Raw genomic sequence first — 26,702 nt, forward strand, 5'->3', positions numbered from 1 at the left:
TTTTTTTCTTTCTGTTTTTAAGTCTTCCTTTTTTTTTCTTCTTACTTATTAAGCTGGTTACTACGGAGATCATGACATCAGTAATCTTGACTAAGCTTAACGGTCTTCAGGCAACATCCAGGTTTGGATACTTCCTTGAAGAGGTTCCACCCCAGTGAACAGCCCCAGCCTGAGGCCCGAGGCTTGAGGGCTGCAAGCTGCCTGTCTGAAGGCGGCGCCGTGCGGGCCAGATGGAGGGCAAACTGTGCTTCCTTGGCCTGGGGCAGCCTGGTGAGAAGGAAGGCCGCTTCTCCTGACAAGCAGTGCTTCAGCGCCCAAGGCCTAGGGAATCCTTTGCCTCTCATGAACACAAACGCCATTTCCCTTCAGACATGGTGAGTGTGTAAATAATGATAGTAAGTAAACTCAGATGGCTTTATGAAAATTACTGAATTTTGGAAGACTTTTAATCCACCTGACCTCGATTTGAATGTAAAACCTGTCTAGGTTCTTGGGGTTTTTTTTGCCCTAATCTTTCACATCTTCCAAGAAAGCATATCCTATCTTTTTTTAAATTAGAATTTATTAACAAGATTCAACATCTAAAAGGGTCCATGAAAAGATCTAAAAATTGCTTATAATACCTTATAATATATGCATTTATTGACATAAAATCACTTCATAATGAACGGAGCAATGTTTTTATAATTCTTCCCTGGGCCAGAGGAGCGAGCCAGCCTCACAAGGGCCCTTCTTGGCCTGCAGTCCGTGTGTACCATCATGCGCCACATAACGACATTTCGGTCAACAACGGACCACAGATACAGCAGTGGTCCCATAAAATTAGTACCATACAGCCTCAGCGTGTGGTAGTCTATACCACCTAGGTTTGTGTAAGTACACTTAGGATGCTGGTACAATGATGAAACCGCCTAACGACGCGTTTCTCAGAACATATCCTTGTCACTAAGCAACGCGTGACTGTATATTACTGTTATCATCATAGGGGGGTACGATCTTATATTAATAGAAGAATTTCATTCTTTCCAAGTCCCTGTTGACTCATTACCCCTCCCGGCCCCTCAGGCATCAACCAGGGGACACCAGCCACTGGGCAGACAGGCCACAGGAGAACAAGCAGGTCTGTTCTCTGCTTTTCGTTTCAAGGCAGATAGCAGGCTGCAAGGTTTTTGAGTACCAAAAGTCAGAGTTGATGCCTCAAACAACAGATTTTGGAAGAACACTTTGCGATAGCAGAGTCTGTTATCCCAAGACCAGAAGGAGGAGGAAAGTCAGCGGGAAAGTAAGAGAGGTCTCTCCTGGCCTCTGGTTAAAGCCATGAACATAGAAGGAAAGGGCAGGGTCCCCACAGACGTTCTGGAGAACTTAAGAGTAGAGGATTCTGTGCCTCACGGAGATGGCCCTGCCATCTGTCCTGAGGGGGGTGCACTTGGCTGAGGGGGGGCGCCAGGGCAAGAGAGAAGATGAGGTGGGTCATGAGCTTCCCAAAGCTCCAAGAGGTATAGGAGGGAGGGAGAGAGAGAGAGAGAGCATGCTCCAGCGATGGGACGCCGGACGCACAGTGTTCTCAAGGCTACGAAGAGAGAATGCTTCCACTGCAAACAGGGAGGGCTGGCTAGAGACCTAGATGGCAAAATAAGGGCCGGCTGAGGACAAGCCGAGGTTCTGAAACCCAGTGGATGCCTGTGAAGACAGGCACTACCTGGGCACCAGACAACTGTTCCCCCAACCGCGTCCCTGCCCTCCTGAGGCCATGACACTCACGACTGCAGAGGACAGGGATGTCTTCTCCAGCCAAAAAATAAAAGACAGACAATTGCTGAAAGGACTCCTTTACATGTTAAACAGTTATATCCACCTGGAATGGAGGGAGGTTATTTTTGCCCCATCAGGTGGAATGGAGGCTCAAGCAGAGACTCAGTTGAGTTAGAGGAAAATGGGAGACTCTGCCATTCTGCACACTTGATTATCTGTCTTAAAAAGCTGTATCTGACAATTTAAAAGAAAGAGTTCTCTGCATGCGGACGGTGTAGTCAGATAAGGCCACACACTGCAAAGAGAAATCGTCTTTCTACAGTCAGAATTACAAGTTCTCATTTTCAAATTCTAAAATGTTATGCTTTTTGATTAAAGAGATAGTGGCTTTACCTTTGACCTAGCAAAACCGTTTCTAGGAATTTACTGAAAGCAAATCATTATGGATGTGCTCAAAAATGGTAAGAATGGGCATTGTAGCATTGTTTATAATGAAAAAAATTTGGATAAAGTCTTAAATGACCAGCATTAGGAACTGGCTACAAACAGCAGCGGTGAATCCTGGCATCTGGCGTCAGCACGCTGCTGTGCAGAGCCTCAGCCTACAGCTGTGTGGCCTCGGGCAAGCTGATGTCACAGAGGACATCTGAGGCATGAAGACAATGGATGCTGCATTCCAAAGGAGTTCCTTTTGTAAAAATGTCAAAGCAGGTGGGCAAGCACCAGTTAAATGACTTTTAAACCCCTCATTCACAATCAAGATATGAAAGGATTATTTTAGAAGAATGGATATAAGAGAGGATTTTTCTGGGTGTTTCCTCAGTGAGGACTGTTGATGTGCTTTGGGCCACATGCCACTCCACTCCTAAGAGGAGAGGTGGGGGGTGTCTCGTCTTCCACTTCAAGTTATAAGAAAAGGGTTCGGGGGGCCTCAGAGACCCTCACCTGAGTCCCACAGCTGGTGGACACAGTGGACTGGTGTGTGATTCCTGCCCAAGAAATCTAAAAGACACGACAGCCAGGCCAGCTGCCGCTGGGTGAGCTGAAGGGAAAGCGGCCTGCACTGGCAGAGTCCCAAGCCACACAGGCATGAGCTTTCATTATATGTTCTTCCTATAGGGCCACCCCCTGGGGTAAACAAGACCAGGCTGCATGCACAGCTGGAGGGCGTACTGCCTGCATTATGGGGGTGCAGGTGGCAGGCCCCCAGTGACAGGCACCTCTGAAGAAGCTCCACACACAGGCCAAGAGAAGAGGGGTCTGGCCAACCCAGCAGGAGTCATCCATGAGAGTAGAGATCGAGTGCAGACATGCCCACCCCCCAAACGCTCCCCAATCCTGACCTCAATTTCAGAAGGACCAGAAATACGGCTAAATAATAAGAAGAAACTAACTAATGGGCTTTTAAAAAAAAACAGCTAAATAAGCGAAACGGATGCTAAATAAGTGGGGGGCAGGGCGAGTTAGAGAGCGAGAAAGCCCCCTCCCCTCCCCCGCTGCCGGCTTCAGCAGTGGGAGGGGATCCAACCTTTGGGTGAAAATTGAGTTTTGATTATTACACGGAATGAAACTGGACATTTTGTGGAATTAAGACCATGTTTTTGTGATTTGGAGTGACCCACACAAATTTAATTACCTAAAATGGACCAGAAAAGTCACAGGACTTGCCCACTTCCTATGCGGGTGCAAGAGAAAGCCTGGCCACACCGAACATATTTACAGGGTGTCGGGAGACAGAAATCAAGTGACTTCCTTATTATTCCCATTAGTCTTGCCGGCTTAGCGTTCAGTTACATAATCGAACCTCTTCTGACCTCAGTTTCCCCCACTGCAAAATGGGGAAAATGACACACAGCCTCTGTGAGAACGCAGCGAGACGATCCCCGAAAGCTCCTAACACAGTGCGCAGCCCAGAGAAGGCGCTCAGCGAGGCGAGGGACTGCCGGCGGAGAGACAGCGCAGCCCTGCGCACGCACCGGGGGACACTCGGGGACACAAACACGTTCCTGAGGACCTAGGAGAAACGGGGCGCTTCAAACCTCCCTTCCCATGACGCCAGGGTTAACTGCATATTTTTTTCACAGAAAATAATCTAGAAATAAAAACACCGAAATATTAACAAAGGTCATCTAGAGATAGACGATTACAGTTTTTTAATTTTCTCTATTGTTTTTTCCTAAAAGTTCTGCCATAAATACGTACTGCTTTTGTAACAATGTATTTTTTTTAGTCAAGGGGAAAAGATGTAACTTCCCTAGGCAGCATCTGCAGCTCTAATTGTCCCCTTTGTCATTTTATATCCCCAGCTACTTTAAAATACACAAAGCACAGCCTCCTGTTGGCGCTGCCATGCTTTTCCTCCCTGAAGGCAGATTCTGAAGAAGCCACTTCGCTGCAAAGGCCAGTTCCTGCCCGGGGAGCTCAGGTCCACCCAGGAGCCTGGCTTGGCTGCAGCCTTCCGGAGCCGCAGCAGCAGGCAGCTGATGTATCCCGAGGCACTTCTGGACCTCCATGGCATTCATTACCCCGGCTCTGTAGGGAACAGAATGCATTTTTTTTCCTCCTACTGGGTTGTTTCGAGAACCCCATCAGCATCCAAGAAAGCCTCAGGATTTTTTTTTTTCTGTTGGGAGCTGCAGCGGCTTTTTTTAAGAGCAATAACACTACTAAAGGTGGACCGAAACAAAGGACATGCTGGTGGCTTTAAAAAACAGGAAGTCCTCCATTTCACTGCTGTGGTTTCCATGGGCATTTTCTCTGCTGCAGGAGCCCTCCTAAGTGTCTGTGCAGGCCCACGGGAGGCTGATGAGCCAGACGGGGCGAGGCAGGGAAGGTAAGAGCAGGAGAGATTGCAGTTTGGAAAAATCTCTCCTTTCAAAAGAACTGAAGCTTTTACCAGTGGTGTGCTGTCAAATATGCGTATGCAGCTCTCTCTGAGTGGTGGGAAAGCTCCCTCCTGATACTGAAGGAACAGTAAGGCACGCCCCTGCCCATCCATGGCCTTGAGTCGGCCAGCACTTCACCACTTACTAGCCAGAATGCTGGGTCTGATCTAAGAGGGAGACAAGGTAAAATGGTGCAGTCACTTTGGAAAATAGTTTGGCACTTGCTCAAAATGTTAAACATAGAGTTACCATATGCCAGCAATTCTACTCCTAGATATGTACACCCAAGAGACAGGAAAACATATATCCACATAAAAACCTGTGAACAAATGTTCATAGCAACATCATTCCCAGGAGCCAAATAGTGGAAACAACTCAAAAGTCCAGCAACTGATGAATGGCTCAATAAAATGTAGTATATCCATACAATAGAATATTATTCAACAATAAAAAGGAATCAAGAGCTGATACATGCTACAACATGGATGATCCTTGAAAATGTGCTAAGTGAAAGAAGCCAGTCACAAAATACCAAATATTGTATGATTCCCTCTAAACAAAATGTCCAGAATAGGCAAATCCATGGAGACAGAAAGTAAATTAGTGGTTATCTAGGGCTGGGGGTGGGAGGACAGGGAGTGACTGCTAACAGGTTCCTTTTGGGGGGACAAAAATGTTCTAACTCTGTGAATATACTAAAACCAATAAATTGTACAACTTAAACTGGTGAGTTGTACGGTATGTGATTTATATCTCAATAAAGATGTTGAAAAGAGAGAGAGAGGGGAGGGGAGAGGTGGGAGAGAGAGAGAGATTGAAAGAGAGAGGTAATCGTCCTACAATATTTATTCTAGAAAATGAGGATAAGATGTAGGATTGCTTTTTGACAATACCGAGATGTTAAGAACTAACTTTACTTTTCACAATTTCTTCTCTTATCACACTCTAAAGACGTCATTTTGCCACTCTATCAAAGCCCAATTTCTTTTTTTTTTTTAAAGATTTTATTATTTCCTTTTTCTCCCCAAAGCCCCCCGGTACATAGTTGTATATTCTTCGTTGTGGGTCCTTCTAGTTGTAGCATGTGGGACGGTGCCTCAGCGTGGTCTGATGAGCAGTGCCATGTCCGCGCCCAGGATTCGAACCAGCGAAACACTGGGCTGTCTGCAGCGGAGCGCGTGAACTTAACCACTCGGCCACGGGGCCAGCCCCAAAGCCCGATTTCTAAACAACGTCCAGGGCTTGTCAATCATCTTATCAGTGCACATCCTGTCCATCCCTCACCTCCCAAGTAAACCTCCAGCCACTCATCCTGGGCATTTACTCGAGCACTTTCTATAAGAATACTGTGAAGCCACACATAACGTGGAACTGCATCTTGAGAAATTTATAACGAAACCTGCACATGGGATTACAATCTTTTTCCTCCTTTACCAGCAATTTCAAAAGGTTTATAACAACAAACTGATGCAACAGAGAGAGAAGTGCAGACAGCCTGGATCAGATGGTGTCCAAAAACTGACCCTGGCACACCTACTGGGACCCATATGTCTGCTCCTCCCCAGCCAAGCCCAGCCAGGGTCAGGCTGGCGCTGGATCAAACCCCACAGTGGAGGACTCAGCCAAGAGGAAAACCCAAACTGCTCTGGGGGAAAGCCAATTGTCTGTGGGTCACTTTTTGATGAGGTAGCTGGTGCCAAAAATCTAGGAGATTCCAAAAGGTCTCTGTCAAGCCATCTTCCTTTTCTGTGGTTTGTTTTTCCTACAATGACTCATGATATCAGCACTTCAACGTTTTAGATAAGAGAGTATGTATGTAGTGGTTGAAGGTAGAGATTTGGCAGCCAACTGCCTGTGTGTGAAGCTCTGTCAGTGAATTAGCCCTTGGACAAGTCATTTACCCTCCCTTCCAGCAAGCCTGTTTTCTTTAGGTGCATTGAGGTTGACAATAGCAGTAACTATTTACAAGGGCTGATGTGAGGGTTAAATGAGATAATTCATGGGGAAGCCTTTAGCAAGAGCTCGTACATGTCAGCAGCAGTAGTTGTTATCACTCTGTAGCCTTCCTAAGAGGGAGGAATTATGATGATAATGAGAATAAACCACTGGTTTATAAGTCATTCTGAAGAATGTATACATATTATGTATATACCGAACTAGGTAGTGTTCAGAGAACTGGGAAAAAATGACCACAGAACTTGTATTCTTTGTTTGGAGGAAAAAAAAAGAGCTCATGAAGGAATTTATATAAATTTATTCTAAGAATCTCAGAGAAAAGGGTTCACCATAAATAGGAAGAAATGCATTTACCATAGGTAGTATAAATACAGAGAAAATGGCTGAGAAGTGACTTGAAAAAGCAAACTTGACTCATGGCAGTGATCGAAAGTGGGTTAATTTCATTTCAGGAAAATGTCACCATAGTCACATTAATAATGACCAGTGTATATAGGATGCTGAAAAGTATGGGTTTGCACTTCCAGAAACCCTGACCAAGGAGATGCTAAAGAGCTGATTTTAACACACATACACACACGTACCACAAGTACAACCACCAAGGGAAGTCTAACCGTGGGCAGTGAGAGTGTCCAGGTTTAAGGAAAGGGGCTGGGAAACAATGAAGCTGGGAAAATCCAGCAGGTGCTGGGAGAATAATGCAATTTCCTAGGGCAGCAGATGTACAAGTGAAACAGTATCCAGTAACAGTCCATCAGATGGTAATTATAGCTGGACTGGGGAAGAACAGCCGAGATGAAAAGGGGCAATTCAAAGGGTAACTGAATGCCAGTGAGTGACATCTTCCTGAGAGATCACATACCAGGAAAAAGCAGGCCAGCACTTAGCTCTTAGAAGAGGGGTTACATAAACCGTCATTTTTATTTGCAGAAGGACAAAGGGAAAGTGAAGGCCTCAAAGAATTCATTAGTTGAGATTTAAACAGACCATCACTAATAAACAACCTCTCCCCCAAAATAACAACAGGCGCAGATCGAAAGTAAGATTCCTCAGGAAAAATGATGAATTGATTTTGTCCCAAAAAATTTTGAAAAAGAGAGAGAGACGTGAGTCCACACTATAATTCTGTGAACACTATAAACCAAGAGGAAGCACTGAAGTGAATGGTGGGAGCAGTTATTGATACTGAAGAAAGGGCAGGAGCTGTTTACGTTCAAAGCAGACTTTCTGGTGTTTAATATGACAAATAAGAGTCACTTTAAATCCTAGCTTTGGAAAGGAAATGGTGCCTTGGACCAAACACATTCCCTCCCAAGGGATTCCGCAGAATGGGTCTAACCCAGTGTGGCTGGGTTTCCTCCCGAGTCTGGCTTTCACCGTAGGGGGCTGTGCAGGCCTCTGCCATCCTGGTTTAGTAGCCCGAGCAGTCCCACAGTAAGACTGCCACTAGACTGTAGGCTCCTTAAGGGCAGGGACAGTGTCACAGTCATCTCTGAATCCCTGGAGTGGGGCAGGAAGGAAAAAAACAGGTTTGCACATAGAACCATCTCAAAGTAAGTATGGGTCAACTTGCTCCATAGTCTTTAAATAATATGGTCATTCAATTCATTCAGCCAAATTTTGAGTGTTTTCCTGATCATATCTCTCATGAAAGTGAGCCATGCTGATTCATTTATTAAATGGATTCATTTATTAAAAATTTTCTATCAGAATAATTCTCAGAATATAAATGCACAGGCCAACATGGCTGTTTCAAGCTAAGAAACGAGTCTTCCAGGTCCATCCCATGTGGAGTATGGTCAGGAAAAAGCCCTCGCTCTTATCCATGAAGCTATACTGGTTGACGGTGGAGATATTATGATGAATCTTTGGGGCCTAAGTCCATAAAGTGTGATGAAAATCATTTACATGTTTTCCAGGTCCTTTCTTATGACCTGATATGGGGCAGGCTGTCAATTAATAGAAACGATAGGGAAGGTATCGTGGCAGGGACACCTACCATCCAAACCAGGCAGAAACTACCAGGGCCTTGGGGTGGGGAGGGGGCATATTTCCCTGCCATGCGGTGATGAATTTCAATCACTGCTGGCTGGTGCCAGATTCAAATTGGCAACCCACTGAGATGAAACGCTTCCTATCCCATTCCTCATGCCTGGAGTGATCTGTTGCCTTGAAGACTGGCTTCCTAGGTGAAAGCGAGGGAACGGATGGTCACTCTGAGATGGCTTAAATACGATAAAAGGTATGAAAGGCAAGTGCCCAGCAAGAGAAATGTGTGGACATGGTGAGTGAGCTGAGGAGCCTATCTAAAGCTCCATGCAAAGGGGGGATGCAAAACTAAAAGAGAGAAAAAAAGGAATTCATTTAGTAATATCAATCATTCAACTTCATTCAGTTCAAGGGCTGCGATACTATTCGCTCTGCTAAGATGTCAGTGTACCTAGGACTCTAGAAATTACTCCTAAGAAGATTCATATTTGGCTCACCTTGTCTCAGATAATCAGCCTAAAACATTAAATTCATCTAAAATGGTAAAAAGAAAAAATAATTAAAAATAATAAAATGTAGCATTTTAACTTTTGACCATCCAGGCCACGCCATGTGGAGTATGCTCTTGATAATCCTTTGATCAAACTTTTAAGATTTCTAAAATTTTTACTAAATCTTGTTTACTAAATATAAATCTTTACTAAAACCTTCTCAAGAATGAGCACAACAAGTGGCAGGAAAAGTGTTTCTTAAAAAGTACCAGAATTCGCCAATACCACAAACACTACAGCACAGCAGCAGGTACCCAGCCGCAGCCCCACCCATCGGGTAAGGGGTTGTCTTCCTGGACTAGGGATTTAAATAATCCATCCTCTGTTACATCTTGAAGTAAGCTGGGGCTCTGGAGGGACATAGCACACGGAGATGACCACGGGAAAGGTTATTAAATGTAAGCAATGATTTCAACTCATACCAACCTGGGAAGTAATGATAGGATTGTTTTAAATGAAACAAAATGTTTTCTCTGGCTTTCTCCCCACCTGGAGCTCCAGCTCACCTCAACATTGTCCAACTCTGAAGATCCCCAGGGGTGGCGGGGTGGGGGGTGAGAGATGCTCCTGGTGTTCAGAAAAACAGTGCTCTTTGATATCCACATGACAGCTCCACAGTCCTGTCCCCTCCAGCCCCACCACAAATGCCACCAGAGGACTGACTGAAGGCACCGGAGCATGGGCGGCCACTGACGGGTGAGGGCTTCTCCTGGCTCAGTGGTATAGTCGTTCCACACTTGAAGGTGTCTCAGCAGTGGCTGCCAAAGGGCAGCATCTCTCCTCTTACCCTGATCTGACACAGAAGCTGCACCCACATACTTAGCATCCACGGCACCTTCTCTCCCGGGATCAGCATGACTCTACATAGGCTGTGTTTCAGTGACAGACATAGATGAAGCCACCCTCCCTGACCCCAACACACTATCTCTGTGCCAATCATGTGGGTCTTGGCTCTCGTTCCAAACGAGTCCATTTCCAGGATCTCCACAGGCAAACAGAGCACCTGGTGGCCATCCCAAGGGTACTCCAGGGGGCGCGGCACTCTTGTCTCTACAGTGGACAGAGCGGGAGCTGCCATGCTGTGAGCCCTGCTACCCACGAACACACCTGTGACCCCAGATGAAATGATATGCATTGGGGATTACTTCCAAATGAGAAGGGAGGAAGGGAAGGGGAAGTGGACGGGGGTGTAGAAGATCCTGAACGAAAGAGTTGAACATTGTTGAAGCTGAGAGCCGAGTGTGCGGGAGCCTCAGTGCTCTTCAACATGCGGCCCGAGACAGGTGCCATCTGCAGACTGTCACTGCTCTGTGAAGAGGTGAGTAGAGCAACTGAGAGAAGCATTCAGAAGCTTTTATAGCCAGTGGACAGAGTCATTCAATGTCTGCTAAATCTAGTAAAATAATTGGACTTGAATTTTGTCTGTCTTTGTTTTTTAACCTAATTGTTTTAGGAATTCACTTTTCACAAAACTGTCAGTCTATGATGGATTATGTATTAAAAGACAAGGCTCCTCAGCACCGACAGAATGACAAACTGCTTTACATGATTCTCTTTACTTTTGCATATGCTTGATATTTTCCACAGTAAAGAGCTGAGGTGGGGGAAGAATTGCTATTTGTTTTTGGTCTCTACTCAAAAATTTAGAACTTATCAGAAAATAAACACAAATTTATTTTTTTATTTTACAAATATGTAGATAAATGTAAGACTTACAGTAAGCAGCAGGCTCTAAGACAGGTCCTGGTGTAGGTGGGAGCTGGGGGCGGCAGACGATGCGCTTCCTGCGGCACTCAGCTCGGCGTGAGTCGTTTATCGGAGCACTATATCTAGCTCCAACCAGCAACTTTTTGGCTAAATGTTTGGAGAGTTTAAACTTTCCACTTTCCTCTTTTCTCTCTCACAAAGGACAAATGTCAGCCCACTGAGGGATTTTTTTCAACCTATTTAAGTGGAAGTGTATACAAACACTACAAGCCTACATGTGAGTCAACTGGACAAAATCACAGTTTTCCAGTTGCTACTGAACTGTGTGTCCATATACACGTACATTTCCATTTAAAGTGAAATCTAGCTTCCATTTTGATCTCTTTTCCTGTTCTGGTAGGTAGAGCATCCAGGGGCCATTCATTTTAAGGTCAAAAGTCCTTGCCATCCCAGGACAGAGAATATGTTCCAATCATCCTGACTCCCCTCAGAGGAGTTAGCAAGCCAGCTGAGGACTTGGGACCCAAACATCTCAAATGCAGCCAGCTTTATTTTCTCCAAGACCTTTGTCTGAATCTTGAATGACCACTTTTGCCTTGAAAGTAAAACATCAATGGAAAGGGGGAATCTGCTTTTGAGGAAAGAGAAAGAAAAAAGAAGGTTCTTTTGACTCCAGAGGTTGACTCCAGGCCACTTGTCCTGAGACACAGCAGCACAGGAAGGCGTCCCCAGGGCTCTGCCACCCCAGAGATCACACCGCTTCTGTTTTAGGCTTACTGTAAAATAACCACCTGAGGGAAAGGGCTGCAGGGGAGCCTCCGCAGGGCGCCCCTGTAAGGGCATGAGCGCCAGGCTCCCTGTAATTAAGAAGCAGCCTGCTCCCTCGAAGACAGTGCTGCCACCCCATCTGCCACGCCCGCAAGAGCTGGCACCGCGCCTCCCTGCCTGCTGCCGCCCGGCTACCCACCGGCTCCTTGGAGACCGCCTTTGATGGAGCATTGATGCCAAGCTTTTCCAGGGGATAGACAATCTGTCGTCGTGGTCGCACGGGAACCAAGCAATGAAGGGCGGATGTCAGGGAGTGGGCGTAGGAGCTCTGGAACTGAAAGACAGCAATCTCTATTTTAGGGGAGAGAGCGTCAGAGCGCGCAGCAGCACAGATGCCTGCATGCAGCTTTACAAATACAGAATTCTGAACTCGGCCAGACCGGGAGAGGGGAAAAATCAGCAAATAAACAAACATACTCTTTGAGCAGAGGAATGAATTGTAGATAATGCCTGACACTAATGAAGATAATTAGGAGAGTAATTACATTACTATCTCTGTGGGAATGACAGATAAACAAGTGGTTTGGTTTATGGGATTTTTCAGTACGAGTATTTTCCCCAGGAGGATATTCTTCTCCATAGTGATCATGAATCAGCTTGATTTGACCCCATTAAGCTGTGTTATCTGCGTCCTGTTAACCTTTGTGTGTTTGGCACAAGCTGCTTTAAGACAGTGCATAGATAAAAATGTCATCTGAGGGGCAACTGAGTGCAGACGTGAAAATCCTTCTGTTTGTGAAAGTCACAGCTACTTCAACTGGACCTCTGTTGATAAAATAAGTGTTTTAAAACAAAAGGATGAAACTTGAAAGTGGGGGTGGGGTGGGGGAATTGGATCGTATTATTTTGACTTATATTAATACTAAATTATGAGCTGGATTTATGCTTACTGAAATGGAGTATGATAAATCATGTTTTAGGAGAATGCTTTAAATTTTAATTTTACTCAATTTTTAAAACTTGGCACAGAAAATTGAACACAGTGATCTTCATTTCTTTCACATTTATGAAATTGTAGGGGTTTTGATGAAACCAACTCAGGATATATTTCAACCGTTTAAACCTTAAGAGTTAAACTGTGAAACCAAAATTTTTAATATATTTATTGAATTTAAGCTGGAAAGCAAAGAAAGTAAAACGGATCTGTGGACGTAATTTGATAAAAAGATGGTTTACATATGACTTATTTGCTGTTCTTAAAATAGCCCCTGGGCATTTCTAAGAGCTTCTAAAAGGCATTTCTAAAATCTTTTGCCATTGAACTTCACATCCTGATTTTACACACTGAAAGACAGAACCCAGGAAATCCTAGCCAGAGCTCTGTTTTATGCCTGGACGATCTCTCAGGATGCGCTCTGACGGGAGGGTGTGGAGAAAACCACCCTCATTATGTGAGCCAAAAGCTCACTCTTATTACAATAAACCAAAGATTTATAGCAGAATTTGGAAATTCTTATCTAAATTATTTGGTACTGCTTCTTACACTTGTTTAGATGAGTATGTGTAAATCAACTGGAAAGGCAGACTGAGAAGAAATTTGTTTCCAAATCTGTTTCTATATCCTACATAAAATAGTGCATAACATATTCCAAATTCTAGAATTGAGGAAAATATGTGAACATTTGATGAAATGTCCAAGATATTATTTTTTATTATGGATGCAAAAGGACATTCTACCAACTTGGCACATGCAGGCAACATCATGCATAAAAACTAAGAATTTAATATCACATCCTGAAGGTCACCAAATTGGCACTTGGCCAAATGCAAAGTAAAAAGAAATTGTGCAGGACCAGGATTTTCAGCAAAACAGTTACCTTCCCATCTCATTAAGTTCAAATCTTGGGCATTCACACTGCTGCATTTTGATAGGAAAAAAATGGTCACTAGCACATATTCTGCATCTTGCTAAAAATATTTTCCATGCATTTTCTTCTTTCTTCCCCATTTCCCCTGTACATCTCCAAAAGGCTTTTGTTAAATAAGATTCATTGGTAAAATTGCTGTTATGTGTATGTACTAATATACTTTAGAGTGGTTTTAAGTTTAATAATAAGATCATTTTAAAAATCTACTTAGCTCACTTGTGGTAACTAGGAAGAAATGTGACAATGTCAAAGACCCCAGGCAGAGCATGGGAAAGTTTTCAATCATGAATGGGATCTGATCGGACAACTTCTACCCAGCCTAGTGGTTGGCTCTCATCACCCCGCGAGTCTACATCAAGCTAAGGAGCAAGGCTGTCAGTGACAGAGGGTCCAACTTGCAGGAAATGACACCCTAGGAATGCAACTTGAAGAGGTCCTTGCCTGTGGAACAACCAAGACACTGTATATGAGTGTGTGTGTGTGTGAGGCAGATGTGTGTGACTCTTCTAGGCAATTGGAACACAGCTTTGAGCAAGACAGACAAACACCTCTGCTTACATGGCAAAATATATAATTTTAGCTGGTGAAAGTGCTATGAAGAAGACTAAAGCAGGACAAATGAAAGCAAGATGAAGAGCTTGCTGTTTCTGCATGCACATTACATAACGTATGCATGTTAGATATGTGTTTACTGCAAAAGTATTACTCTACTTAAGTATAACAAGTATTATGCAGAGTGACATAGGTCTTTACTGCACAAAGGTTACACGAGGATCACGTATCTCCACTTTTTACCCATCACTTTTATGTGGATGGTTATAGTACTTACTTGGAACGCCTTGACTGCACACCAATCTTAGAGGGTTGAACTCATTTATTCTATGGGTTCACTACTAAAATGTTCTTTGCTTGAAGAACGTGATAAGATCATTCTTTCATTTCATTAGTGCACCATAAGAAATAATTTGATTTTCATGTGCCTTAGAGTATTCCTGCCTAGATTTCAGTCTCTGTTTTGTCAATATAGAAAAGCCAACAAATTGTTCTACTAATTATATTGGTTGTGATTGTTTCAGAAATTGAAAGCCTTCTGAACTTTCACTGCAGTGTAAGAAAAGGGCCAAACTCAATATGGCATGTGAAATTCAGAGCCATGTTATAATCAAAATTCATTGAGTGAGGAAGGAACAAAATACGGCACACAACACGAATGACACCGCGAATGTCGATCTGCTGGAAAAGTGAATTAACGATGTTCTTTTACCTTGCCTTCCCTGGACTGCGGGTAAATAGGGTAGTAGAGACAGGACTTATAGCCTAACCGAAGGATCTCCTTCAGAAAAAACTTGGTGTAGTGCCGGAAAATGGGGTTCAGGGCAAAGTGATACAAGTGCCCGTGCTCTTCGCGCTGGTGGTGACTGAAGTAGATGAAGTCTTCGATGTTGTAATGCGATCGTATGTACTCCACATCCTGAAAAAGAGGCGGGGAAAGGACATCCAAGAATGTTTTAAACAAATGGCATGCATTTTCTGAGAAATATCTTTTAAAAACTACTTTACATACAATAGCAAGAAATACGTTTTTCTCTCTTGTTATATACTACCTCATCTTCACTGTTAATTTTTTAAAAGTTAAAAGTTATGTTTCCTGAAAGTCACTGTGTCTGTTGGCTTGTCTCTGGAGGATGGCTACATAGCTTTGGAATTGCTCCTTACAGCCATGCCTGCTAACAATTCAGAGAGCCTTGAGTCTTGCTAGTGGCCAGGCGGCAGGACAGCAGCTCTTCACTGCTGTTGGGCAAGGGAGCACCAGCTGGTCAGCACGACAGACCAAGCGTGTGCAAAATTCAGGAGCGGGAAAATACCCACTGGTTCTCTGGAGCCGTCACTATCCTCTAGTCACCTATTAACGTGGAAAGCTGCCCTCCCACAAGTCACGCATTTTGACCTGCACACGTGGTTGGGTTGGCCTGTAATAAAACTGGGAGGTTGGGCCTTATCTGTAAGCATTCCTTAAACTTTTTATGCCTGTGAGATATTACATTTTTACATGGAGGAAGGTAATTTAAAGGACTGGTATTTCTTTGTAAAAGGAAATAATGGGCACCCTGCCCCTATTTCTATGGGCCTGGTTCTATCACCATCTTTTGTCCCCGACATCAGGGGGAGGGAGCCAGGGCCTCCCCCGTGCTAACTGTGCACTGGGTCAGCCTGTCCTGCTTCTCCTCCCAGCATGCACCCTGTGGGGGTGGGGGCACTCTCCAGAGTCAGTGTGTCTCTCTCTTATGACAGGAGCAGTAAACACACCTGATACGCAGGAAAAAATCAAACCACATGCACATTGGAAAGCACCTATTTATATTTCTTCTTAATTTTCACAGTAAAATTGCCCTAAAAGCACACTTTCAAGAAGAGGAATTAGGGAATGCAAGGAACTTGATGTGCCCTGTAATTGGCAAAGCTGGGAGTAGAAAATTCAGGAAAACTGTGAAGTCTGTGTCCATGCCCCCATGGTTCATTGTCTTTCCAGCTTTTACCACAAAGCACATAGGAAATGGGGCTCAGGGTAACCAGACCAGTGGTGGTACCTGAGGGCAATTCTGGCAATGTCTGACCTTTCGTCTGCACTGACCCTAAGACTGCCTTTACACCCTAAGACTTTTCTTTAATTACCAAGGAGGCATCCCTCATTATAAAATAAAATGAGTAACAAACGTAGGGCTGAGAAATCATAGAAAAACAAAGAGCCAACAGAGGTTATTAGCTCAAAACAGCAGATGGGCCATGTGCATCTAATTCTCCTCCCATCCCAAATCACTTAAAATAACAACCAAAATTTATTTTTTAAATAATGAGTGGGAGTGATGGGGAATGGAAGAGTAAGGCAGACTTACCTTGGAAGGAAAAATACCAAGTCCTCTATCACTAAGCTAAACCTTCCTACTTTGGGCCACTCAAACTGAGAGTCCCTGTCTACTGCCAGCCAGGCCTCCATTTGAGCACCACGAGGGGAAGCCAGATGACTGATGCTCCCTCCCAACTAGACAGAGGGGTGGGCAGCCCTCCCAGAGACTGGAGAGATGCAACGGAGAAGCAGATATGCACAACTGTCAAGGATACCCATGCCAGCCAGCCATACTGATAATTTAATCTTTCATTCATGACAAGGACAGACTTTTGGGGAAAACTGACAAATGCAAAAGACCAGAATAGAGAAACATACAACTTACTCCAGAGGAAACAGAGTATCCAGGGAATAGAAGAGAATTTTTTAAAAATTTTACTCACTGTCCTCAGAGATACTTAGAAGGAGCTTGCATATAGTATAACAAACAAGCTGCTACACAAAAAGGAGCAATAAGAAAACAAGGAAGAGACTTGGAAGTTAAATATATGAACCCTGGAATTTAAATTCCAATAGAAGGCCTGGATAATAGAATAGACTAGGCTGAACACTGAATTAGGAAACCAGAAGACAAATCAAGGAAAGCCCCTAGAATAAAGAGTAAGAAGTACAAGAGATTAAAAAATATGAGAAGAAAGATAAGAGATAGTGAAGGATCAATTCCAAAGGTCCAATATCCACCTAAAAAGGAATTCAAGAAGAGGAGAATAGAGGAAATGAAAGGGAAGAAGTAATTAATGAAAACAGAGAAGAAAGATGTTCCTAAGCTCTAAAGAGGCATGAGACACTCCTCAGTAAAATTTCAGAATTTCAGGGATAAAAAGAAAAAACTAATTTTCAAGAAAGAAAGAAAACAAAGATACATCAGATTATATTTTATGGGTGACATTGGGTACTGGAAGACAATGAGAGTAAACACATCGACATTCTGCTGAGAAACAATTTGAGTAAGAATTCTATACACAGCCAAATGAGTATTCAAGTGTGAGAACATAATGAAAACTTCTTGGATATGTATGGATTCAGAGATCCTACCACCTATCACTCTCTCTAAAAGAATTATTCAAAGATATATTGAATCAAAAGAGAAATGAATCCAAGAAGGAGGATAGTTTGAATACATTAGAGGAATAAAACCATATGAACATCTCAATAAATGCCAAAAACACATTTGGTAAAATTCAACACTCATTCATAATAGAAACTATTAGTAAACTAGAAATAGGAGGGAATTTCCTTAACTTGATAAAGCATGCCTTCTAAAAAAGTACAGCAAATATTATATTAAATGGAGGAAAGTCTAGAATCATTCATAAAATCAGGAACACCACAAAAGCACCTGTTACAAACACTACTATTCAATGTTATTCTAAACATACAATAAAATTGGAAAATATAAATAAGTATAAATTTTTACTTATTTGTTTATTTTTTGCTGAAGAAGATTAGCCCTGAGCTAACACCTGTGCCAATCTTCCTCCACTTTGTATATGGGTTGCCACTACAGCGTGGCTGACGAGTCGTGCATGTCCGCACCCAGGATGGAACCCATGAACCTGGGCTGCCAAAGGGGAGCAGGCTGAACTTAACCTCTATGCCACGGGGCAGCCCCATAAATATTTTTAAAAGAAAGTTCAGCAGATTCTATTTTCCAAAAAGATGGCCATGACAGTAATTCATATGTCACATGCTCTTCTGCAGAGTGAGCTAGCTACACTCCCATCAAGAGGTAGAGTCTATTTCTCCATCCCTGGAATCTGAGCATGCCCTGTAACTGTTTTAACCAATAAAATATGGTTATAAGTGACACTGTACCACAAAAGAGAATCAATTGACAAACTCTCAGAGCTAATAAGACACTTCAAAAAGATCACAATACAAAAATGAGTAGTTTTTCCATACACCAAAATAAACATTTAAAACATACAATGAAAAAAAGTATTTATTCACAATACCCAGAAAAATATAAAACACGTAGAAATAAATCATAAATGTCCAGGACTGTATCAGTCAGAGTCTCAGCAGGAAACAGACGGTATGTTCAAATCAGGGTAATTGGAGGTGGGTGTAACAAAGGGACTATTTACAAGGAGGGGGTGTGGGCAGGGAAACCAATAGGGAAAGCATAGCAGCAACTGCAAGCTATTACCACCCTAGGTGGGTGGCATGGGAGGTCCTGGTTACCAGAATCCAAAAAAAACGGTCCTGGAGAAGAAGCCACCTTGAAAAGGTGAGGGAATTCAGTGGGGAGATGAGCCAGCTCGAGGCATCCCATTCTCACTCTCCTCCCGTCCTCTCATCAGGGTTCCCCATTGGCCAAACCCAATCAGAAGCTGAAGGGTAAAGGCATTCGTGATGCTACCCACCAGCTCAGGCTCCCTGGGGCAGGACAGGGCAGAGGATGAACCTGTGGGGCGAACAAAGCATCCGGCACAAAAAACTTGTATGAAAGAAGCCCCAAAACTTTTCTGAAGAACCCAAAAGGATTCAACAATGACAAGAGAGGAAGCCATGCTCCTAGAGGGAAAGTTTTAATATTTTAATTGTCATTTCTGCCTAACCTGTTCTATAAAATCCACATAGGAGCAAATAAATTCATAGCAGTACAAGGTTTATCAGGAAGAGGAAATATCTAAGTAAACCAAGAAAATTTAGAAAAGACAAACGAGAGAAGACTCTCCTACCAGATACCAAAGCACATGATAAGGCAACAGATATCAATAAATAAATCCATGGAACAGAATAGAGAGGAAAAATAGACACAGACACATGGAAATCTAATAATGGAAAGATGACATTTTAAATCAGTAGGGAAAGAATGGACTACTCAGTGACAAATACGTAGGAATAACTGGCTATACGTTGGGAAAAAAAAATTAGATGTCCACTTGACAACATACACATACATACAAGATGCATGTAATTAAGTGCAAGGAAGAACACTGGAAGGAATAAATGTCTAACTGTTAATAGTAGGAATCCTCTGGGGAGAGCAGTGGAACTTTTGTTTTTGCTGATGGTAAAAGCTTACTTGAATTTTTAGAATATGAATGTTTTTATGTATTTTTATAATATTTTAAACATTTTGAACTGAAAAAAATAGAGAATTGGAAAGCCGCCAAGTGGGATGCAAACGGATGATGATTTATATCCTTCAGAAAAAGGAAGCATTCATATTAAATAAATAAAAATGAAACTTCAAAAGAGGCATTACATGCTAATTCATGATATAAAAAGACACAATTAAGGAAACTAATATCCGTTTCACAATTTACCATTTCATTTCTGATCACTGCAATGCCAACTACTTGTTCTGCAACTTCAGCTACAAATGCCTGCAGTGGTGTCCCATCCTGAAAAGATAAGCATAAATTTTTAGACCCTTAAAAATATCACTATCAATGTTCCTGTAAGCAGTCAACATGGATTTTACCCATGATCCCATAATGACAATGATAGTCAAAACCAACATCTATCAACACTTCCCTATGAACCAGGTAGGAAGTTAAATGCCCTCCTCGTGTTCATTTAACCCTCACTCCACCTCCAAGAGGTAAGGAGAATCAGTACCTCTATTCTATTCACAGGAAAACAGGCTCGGGAGGCTGAGTAACAAGCCAAGATCTTCAGCTAGTAAGGGATGGATCTGTGATTCACACTATGGTCCCTTTGACTCAGAATCTGTTTTCTTTAGCTCTACATCAGTGGTTCTCAAATCTTGTGATCTCAGGACCCCTATGCCCTGAGGATTCCAAAGAGCTTTGGTTTATGTATGTAATATCTATCACTATTTTCTATATTAGAAATTAAAACAGAGAAAATTACGAATTTGTTTATTAACTTTTGTTTAACTTATTAATTGAATAAATTTTAAAATTTGACAAAAATATTTAGAGAGCAGAGTAGCATTGTTTTATATTTTTGCAAATCTCTTTAATGTCTGGCTTAATGGAAGACAGTTGGATGCTCATATCAGCTTCCGCATTCAATCTGCTGCAATAGGTTATTTTGGTTGAAGTATAAGAAAAAAAATCTGTCTTCACAAAGATACATAGTTGGAAAACAGGGAAGTATTTAAATAATCTTTTTAGATAATTATGGATATACTTCTTTGCTGCTACACCAAAACTCAACAAGTGGGAGTGTTTTAACGATTAGTTGCAACATGGAATCTGAAACCACATCAGTGAACTTCGTATATATCACTACCTTAAAATTCACTGGTCTATTTTGCACTTTGAATGACTCTTTTACCTATGCATGGTTTTGTAACATCATGTATTATTTATCTGGAAAATAATGACTCACCAACCTTATGCAAACTTTTCCAAATGTTGACCTACTTCATTACAAAATATCAAAACATCACATTTGGTAATATCACCACCAGTCTCATCAGAAAAAGTCTTTTAAGTATCGGGAAGCTGTCAAGTTCATGTGAAAAGATACTAATTTTCCAAAATTCTAATTTTTTCTTGAAAGCTTGGATTTTATCATAGGGGACAAATGCTGTCCATTGTTTTCTTCTTTTTTTTCATTTTTTTGGTCAGTAAGATTGTCCCTGAGCTAACATCCATGCCACTCTTCCTCTAATTTGCATGTGGGACGCTGCCACAGCATGGCCTGATGAGCAGTGTGTAGGTCCAGGCCTGGGATCCGAACCCACAAAGCCCAGGCTGCCAAAGTGGAGCACATGAATGTACCCACTGCACCACCGGGCCAGTTCCTGTCCATTGTTTTCTTAGAGTTAAAGGCTCACCTCTTTCATTCATTCATTCATTTTTAAGAAAATGTTTGCCAACTACCCAAGACTGAATAATCATACTTTGTCTGCCAGCTGTTCTTTCAAGTAAAAATGGTGTTTCATGAAAACACATGAAAGTGGCTGATTGAGAATGCAACTCAAACAACTACAAAAATGCTCTTTCTTGAAACAACCAACATAATTGAGCCTGCAGCAGAGGAGCTGTACGTGTACTTATTTTGCCACACAGAACACTGAAAATACATGTACTCAAGGATAGAGATCTAATAAAGTTGATAATGTTTCCTGCTTCAAGTGAAACCAGCTTTCCCCTTTCTTTTTTAAATTCATGAGATAGTTGTAGATTCACAGGCAGTTGTAAGAAAATATACAGAGAGATGCCTTGTACACTTTGCCCAGTATCCCTGAATGGAAACATTCTGCAAAACTCTACCATAATATGACAAGCTAGGAATGCACAGTGATGTGATTGTGTGTGTGTGTGTGTGTAAGTTCTACACAAATTTATCCATGACCACAGTCAAGATACTGAACAGTTCCAACACAAAGATCTCTTGAGTTGCCTGTTATAATCACACCCATCGACCCCTGCCCTCCTCCTGTTCTTAACCCATGGCAACAAACGATCTGTTCTCTATTTCTAAAACTTTGTCATTTCAAAAACATCACATAAGTGGAGTCATACAGTATGTAACTTTTAAGAATTGGCCTTTTTTCCACTTGGCATAATTCTCTGGAAATCATCCAAGTTGATGCCTGTATCAACAGTTCAGTCCTTTGTATTGCTGGGTCCTGTTTCACGGCATGGATGGGCCACAGGGTGCTTACTCATTCACCTGCTGAAGGACATTTGGGCCGATTCCAGCTGCTATGAACATTCGTGTACAAGTCTTTACTTCTTTGAGATAAATGCCCAGGAGTACAATTGCTAGGTCATATGATAGCTGCATTTTTAGTTTTACTTTATTTTATTTTTATTGAGGTAATAATAGTTTACAACATTGAGAAATTTCAGTTATACATTATTATTTGTCAATCACCACATAAATGCGCCCCTTCACCCTTTGTGCTCACCCCCAACACATCTTCCCCCAGTAACCACTGAACTGTTCCCTCTGTCCGTGTGTGTGTTTATCTTCCACATATGAGTGAGATCATATGGTGTTTGTCTTTCTCTGTCTGGCTTATTTTGCTTAACATAATACTCTCCAGGTCTATCCATGTCGTTGCAAATGGGGCAATTTTGTCTTTTTTTTTTTTTTAAAAAAAAAGATTTTATTTTTTCCTTTTTCTCCCCAACCCGCTGCCCCCCCCCCCAGTACATAGTTGTATATTCTTTGTTGTGGGTCCTTCTAGTTGTGGCATGTGGGATGCTGCCTCAGCGTGGTTTGATGAGCAGTGCCATGTCCGCGCCCAGGATTCAAACCAACGAAACACTGGGCCGCCTGCAATGGAGCACACGAACTTAACCACTCGGCCACGGGGCCAGCCCCCAATTTTGTCTTTTTACGGTGAGTAGTATTCCATTGTATATATATATATAGACACCACATCTCCTTCATCCAGTCATCAGTTGATGGGCACTTGGGGTGCTTCTACATCTTGCCTATTGTGAATAATGCTGCAATGAACGTAAGGGTGCATAAGTCTCTTTGAGTTGTTGATTTCAAGTTCTTTAGATAAATATCCAGTAGTGGGATAGCTGGGTCATACGGTATTTCTATTTTTAATTTTTTGAGGAATCTCCATACTGTTTTCCATAGTGGTTGCACCAGTTTGCATTCCCACTAGTAGTGTGTGAGGGTTCCCTTTTCTCCTCAACTTTTCCAACATTTGTTATTTTTTGTCTTGGTGATTATAGCCATTCTAGCAGATGTAAGGCGATGTCTTAGTGTAGTTTTGATTTGCATTCCCTGGTGATTAGTGATGTTGAACATCTTTTCATGTGACTATTTCCCATCTGTATTTCTTCTTTGGAGATATGTCTGTTCATATCCTCTGCCCATTTTTTGATTGGGTCGTTTGTTTTTGTGTTGTTCAGTTGTGTGAGTTCTTTACATATTATGGAGATTAACCCCTTGTCGGATATATGATTTGCAAATATTTTCTCCCAATTGGTGGATTATCTTTTTGTTTTGATCCTAGTTTCCTTTGCCTTGCAAAAGCTCTTTAGTCTGATGAAGTCTCACTTGTTCATTTTTTCTTTTGTTTCCCTTGGCCAAGTAGACATGGTTTTCGAAAAGATACTTTTAAGATGGATGTCAAAGAGTATACTGCCTATATTTTCTTCTAGAAGTTTTATGGTTTGAGGTCTTACCTTCAAGTCTTTGATCCATTTTGAGTTTATTTTTGTGTATGGCAAAAGATAACGGTCTACTTTCATTCTTTTGCATGTGGCTGTCCGGTTTTTCCAACACCATTTATTGAAGACAATTTCTTTTCTCCATTGCATGTTCTTAGCACCTTTGTCGAAGATTATCTGTCCATAGATGTGTGGTTTTATTTCTGGACTTTCAATTCTGTCCCATTGATCTGTGTGTCTGTTTTTACCAGTACCATGCTGTTTTGATTACTATAGCTTTGTAGTATATTTTTAAGTCAGGGATTGTGATGCCTCCAGCTTTGTTCTTTTTTCTCAGGATTGCTTTAGCTAATTGGGGTCTTCTGCTGCCCCATATGACTTTTAGGATTCTCTGTTCTATTTCTGTGAAGAATGTAATTGGGATTCTGATTGGGATTGCACTGAATCTGTAGATTGCTTTGTGTAGTATGGACATTTTAACTATGTTTATTCTTCCAATACATGTGCATGGAAGGTCTTTCCATCTCTTTATGTCATCAGCAATTTCTCTCAGTAATGTCTTACAGTTTTCATTGAATAGGTCTTTCACCTTCTTGGTTAAATTTATACCTAAATATTTAATTCTTTTTGTTGTGATTGTAAATGAGATTGTATTCTTGAGTTCTCTGTTAGCTCGTTATGAGAGTATAGAAATGCAACTTATTTTTGTAAGTTGAGTTTGTACCCTGCAATTTTGCTGTAGTTGTTGATTATTTCTAGTAGTTTTTTGATGCATTCTTTAAGTTTTCTATATATAATAAAATCATGTTGTCTGCAAACAGCGAGAGTTTCTCTTCTTCATATCCTATTTGGATTCTTCTTATTTCTTTCTCTTGCCTAATTGCTCTGGCCAAAACCTCCAGTACCATGTTGAATAAGAGTGATGAGAGTGGGCACCTTGTCTTGTTCCTGTTCTCAGAGGGATGGCTTTCAGTTTTTCCCCATTGACTATGATGTTGGCTGTGGGTTTGTCATATATGGCCTTTATTGAATTTTTAGTTTTCTTAAGAAACAGCCAAAATGTTTTCCAGAGCAGCCGTACCATTTTACATTCCCACCAGCAACATATGAGTGATCCGATTTCCCTGAATCCTTGCCAGCATTTAGTGGTGGCACCCTTTTTGTTTTAGATATTCTATTTGGTGTGCAGTGATATTCCACTGTGGGTTTTCTTTTCCTGTTGCTACTGTGAGTGCATTGCAGGAAGAACTTGATGACCACTGGGAAATTTGGTGCCACTGCTTTGATCCACACTGAGCCTCCCAAGGTTTTGCTCACCATTGCCTTTTACCATCAGTGCAAATATCAATACAGTGGAAAAGGAAAATAATTTCTTACTCTTTTATGAAAATAATTTTTACCTCACAGACCTCCTGAAAATTCATATCTCAGAGACCCCTGGGGTTCCTTAGACCACACTTTGAGAACCAGGGCACTACATCATACTACATGGTTGGCAAGCCAGGAGGGAAGGAACAAAAAATGAAGAAACAGAGACTAAAACAAAACAAAACAAAAACATATGCTGGAGGAAGTTTTATTTTACTTCAATGTCTTTACAAACATTAAATGTTTCACTACATTTGTGTTTGGTGTCTCCCTCTTGATGACTTAAAAGTTAACTAAAAGATTTATTCAAAAGAGCCAATAACTGGGAACTCCCCAAATGTCCTTAACAGTAGGATGAAGAAATAAAGTGTGGCATATGCACGCAATGAAATACTTTACACCATGATATGGGTGAATCTCACAAACATTGCTGAGCAAAAGAAGCCTGGTATCAGAAAACACTGTGTATGATTTCCTTTAAATAAGATTCAAAAGAAGGCATAACTAATCTATGATCTTAGTAGTCAAGGCAGTATTAACCTTGGGGTAAAGTGACAGAAAGGGAGCATGAGGGGGACTTCTAGCCGGCTGGGGTTAGTCCATTTCCTGAAGCAGGTGCTCATACATGGTACATTCAAATTGTGAAATCCATCAAGCTGTTTATCAGTTATACTTCTATGAAGATTTTTTAAATAAAATTTATCAAAAAAAGTAACTAAGCGGGGGCTGGCCCCATGGCCGAGTGGTTAAGTTCGCACGCTCCGCTGCAGGTGGCCCAATGTTTCGTTGGTTCGAATCCTGGTCGTGGACATGGCACTGCTCATCAAACCATGCTGAGGCAGCATCCCACATGCCACAACTAGAAGGACCCACAACAAAGAATATACAACTATGTACTGGGGCGGGGGGGTTTGGGGAGAAAAAGGAAAAAAAAAATCTTAAAAAAAAAAGTAACTAAGCATTTCTCTAACTACATGCATTATTTCACATCTGATTATGTTACCTGGCATGGTCCTTAAGAAAGCAGTGTTAATGTAAGGACCTCTGCTAGCTTGCCCTGTGCCATGGCAAAAGTACAGTATGGTTACTACACTAGAAAGAGAACAGGATCTTCTCCAGCCCACGCCATCCTTGAGGATGCAGCCAGCTCAACAACAAGATATGGACACACTCATCATCCAGTAGGGTGGAAATGGGGTGCCATGCCCTAAATCTGATATCCAGTGCTGCTGGAGTGGGCACGAGGCACCCACAGATTCCTGAGCTACCGTTCACTAACCTAGGTCAGATTTGCCTCTTCCAAATGCTGGAATCTATCTTGTTTCATGACACTTGTTTGGATCAAGTCCAAATTTTCCATCCTCGTGATAAGGATTTAGATTATCTGATCAGCCCCTTTGGGCCCCCAGTGAGGAGAACAGCCTCACTTCCTTAAACCTCAGTTCCCTTGTTTTTCTCCTCTTGCTCCCATCTTCCAAGCCCACCACTGCCACTTCCCAGCACATGATTCTTCAAGTGAGGTCCAAGGAAACTTCAGAGTTGAACCTACATGGGTCATAACGGTCCCATGGCGTGAGGAAAAGAAAGCCAGTCTGGTCATAGCAGGTACTTACAGGGTCTCTGTGAGCCTTGTTGTATTGTTTTAAATCCTCCAGTATGCTCTTACTCAGCATCAGGGTGCTGACGAGATTTTCAACACCAGGAGTATCCGAGAAAGTGGCAAATCTTATATTAATGGACCTGGGTAAGGAGAGAGACCTATTTTTTAGGTTAAGGTACTAAAATATGTATTCCCTCCCAAAAATGGAGACAAAATTGTAACA

The 26,702-nt window shown here is 42.0% G+C and overlaps 1 protein-coding gene across 5 annotated transcripts in view; it reads right to left on the reverse strand.

The window, feature by feature from the left end:
- Window positions 1–26,702, reverse strand: part of CFAP61 (cilia and flagella associated protein 61) — a 295,450-nt gene that overhangs the window by 142,313 nt on the left and 126,435 nt on the right. For 4 of the 5 annotated variants that reach the window (XM_070485505.1, XM_014855816.3, XM_070485506.1 and 1 more), the window contains 4 exons: window positions 26,493–26,619; window positions 19,720–19,797; window positions 14,804–15,010; window positions 11,811–11,945 (listed from right to left, as the gene is read on the reverse strand). In XM_070485505.1, the coding sequence (XP_070341606.1) occupies window positions 11,811–11,945; window positions 14,804–15,010; window positions 19,720–19,797; window positions 26,493–26,619 (547 nt within the window). Of the gene's footprint in view, window positions 1–10,852; window positions 11,472–11,810; window positions 11,946–14,803; window positions 15,011–19,719; window positions 19,798–26,492; window positions 26,620–26,702 lie in introns of those variants that run through there. The other variant, XM_070485507.1, reaches the window with a different exon arrangement.

This window comes from Equus asinus, chromosome 15 (assembly GCF_041296235.1).
Source record: "Equus asinus isolate D_3611 breed Donkey chromosome 15, EquAss-T2T_v2, whole genome shotgun sequence".
Classification (NCBI taxonomy): Eukaryota; Metazoa; Chordata; class Mammalia; order Perissodactyla; family Equidae; genus Equus; species Equus asinus.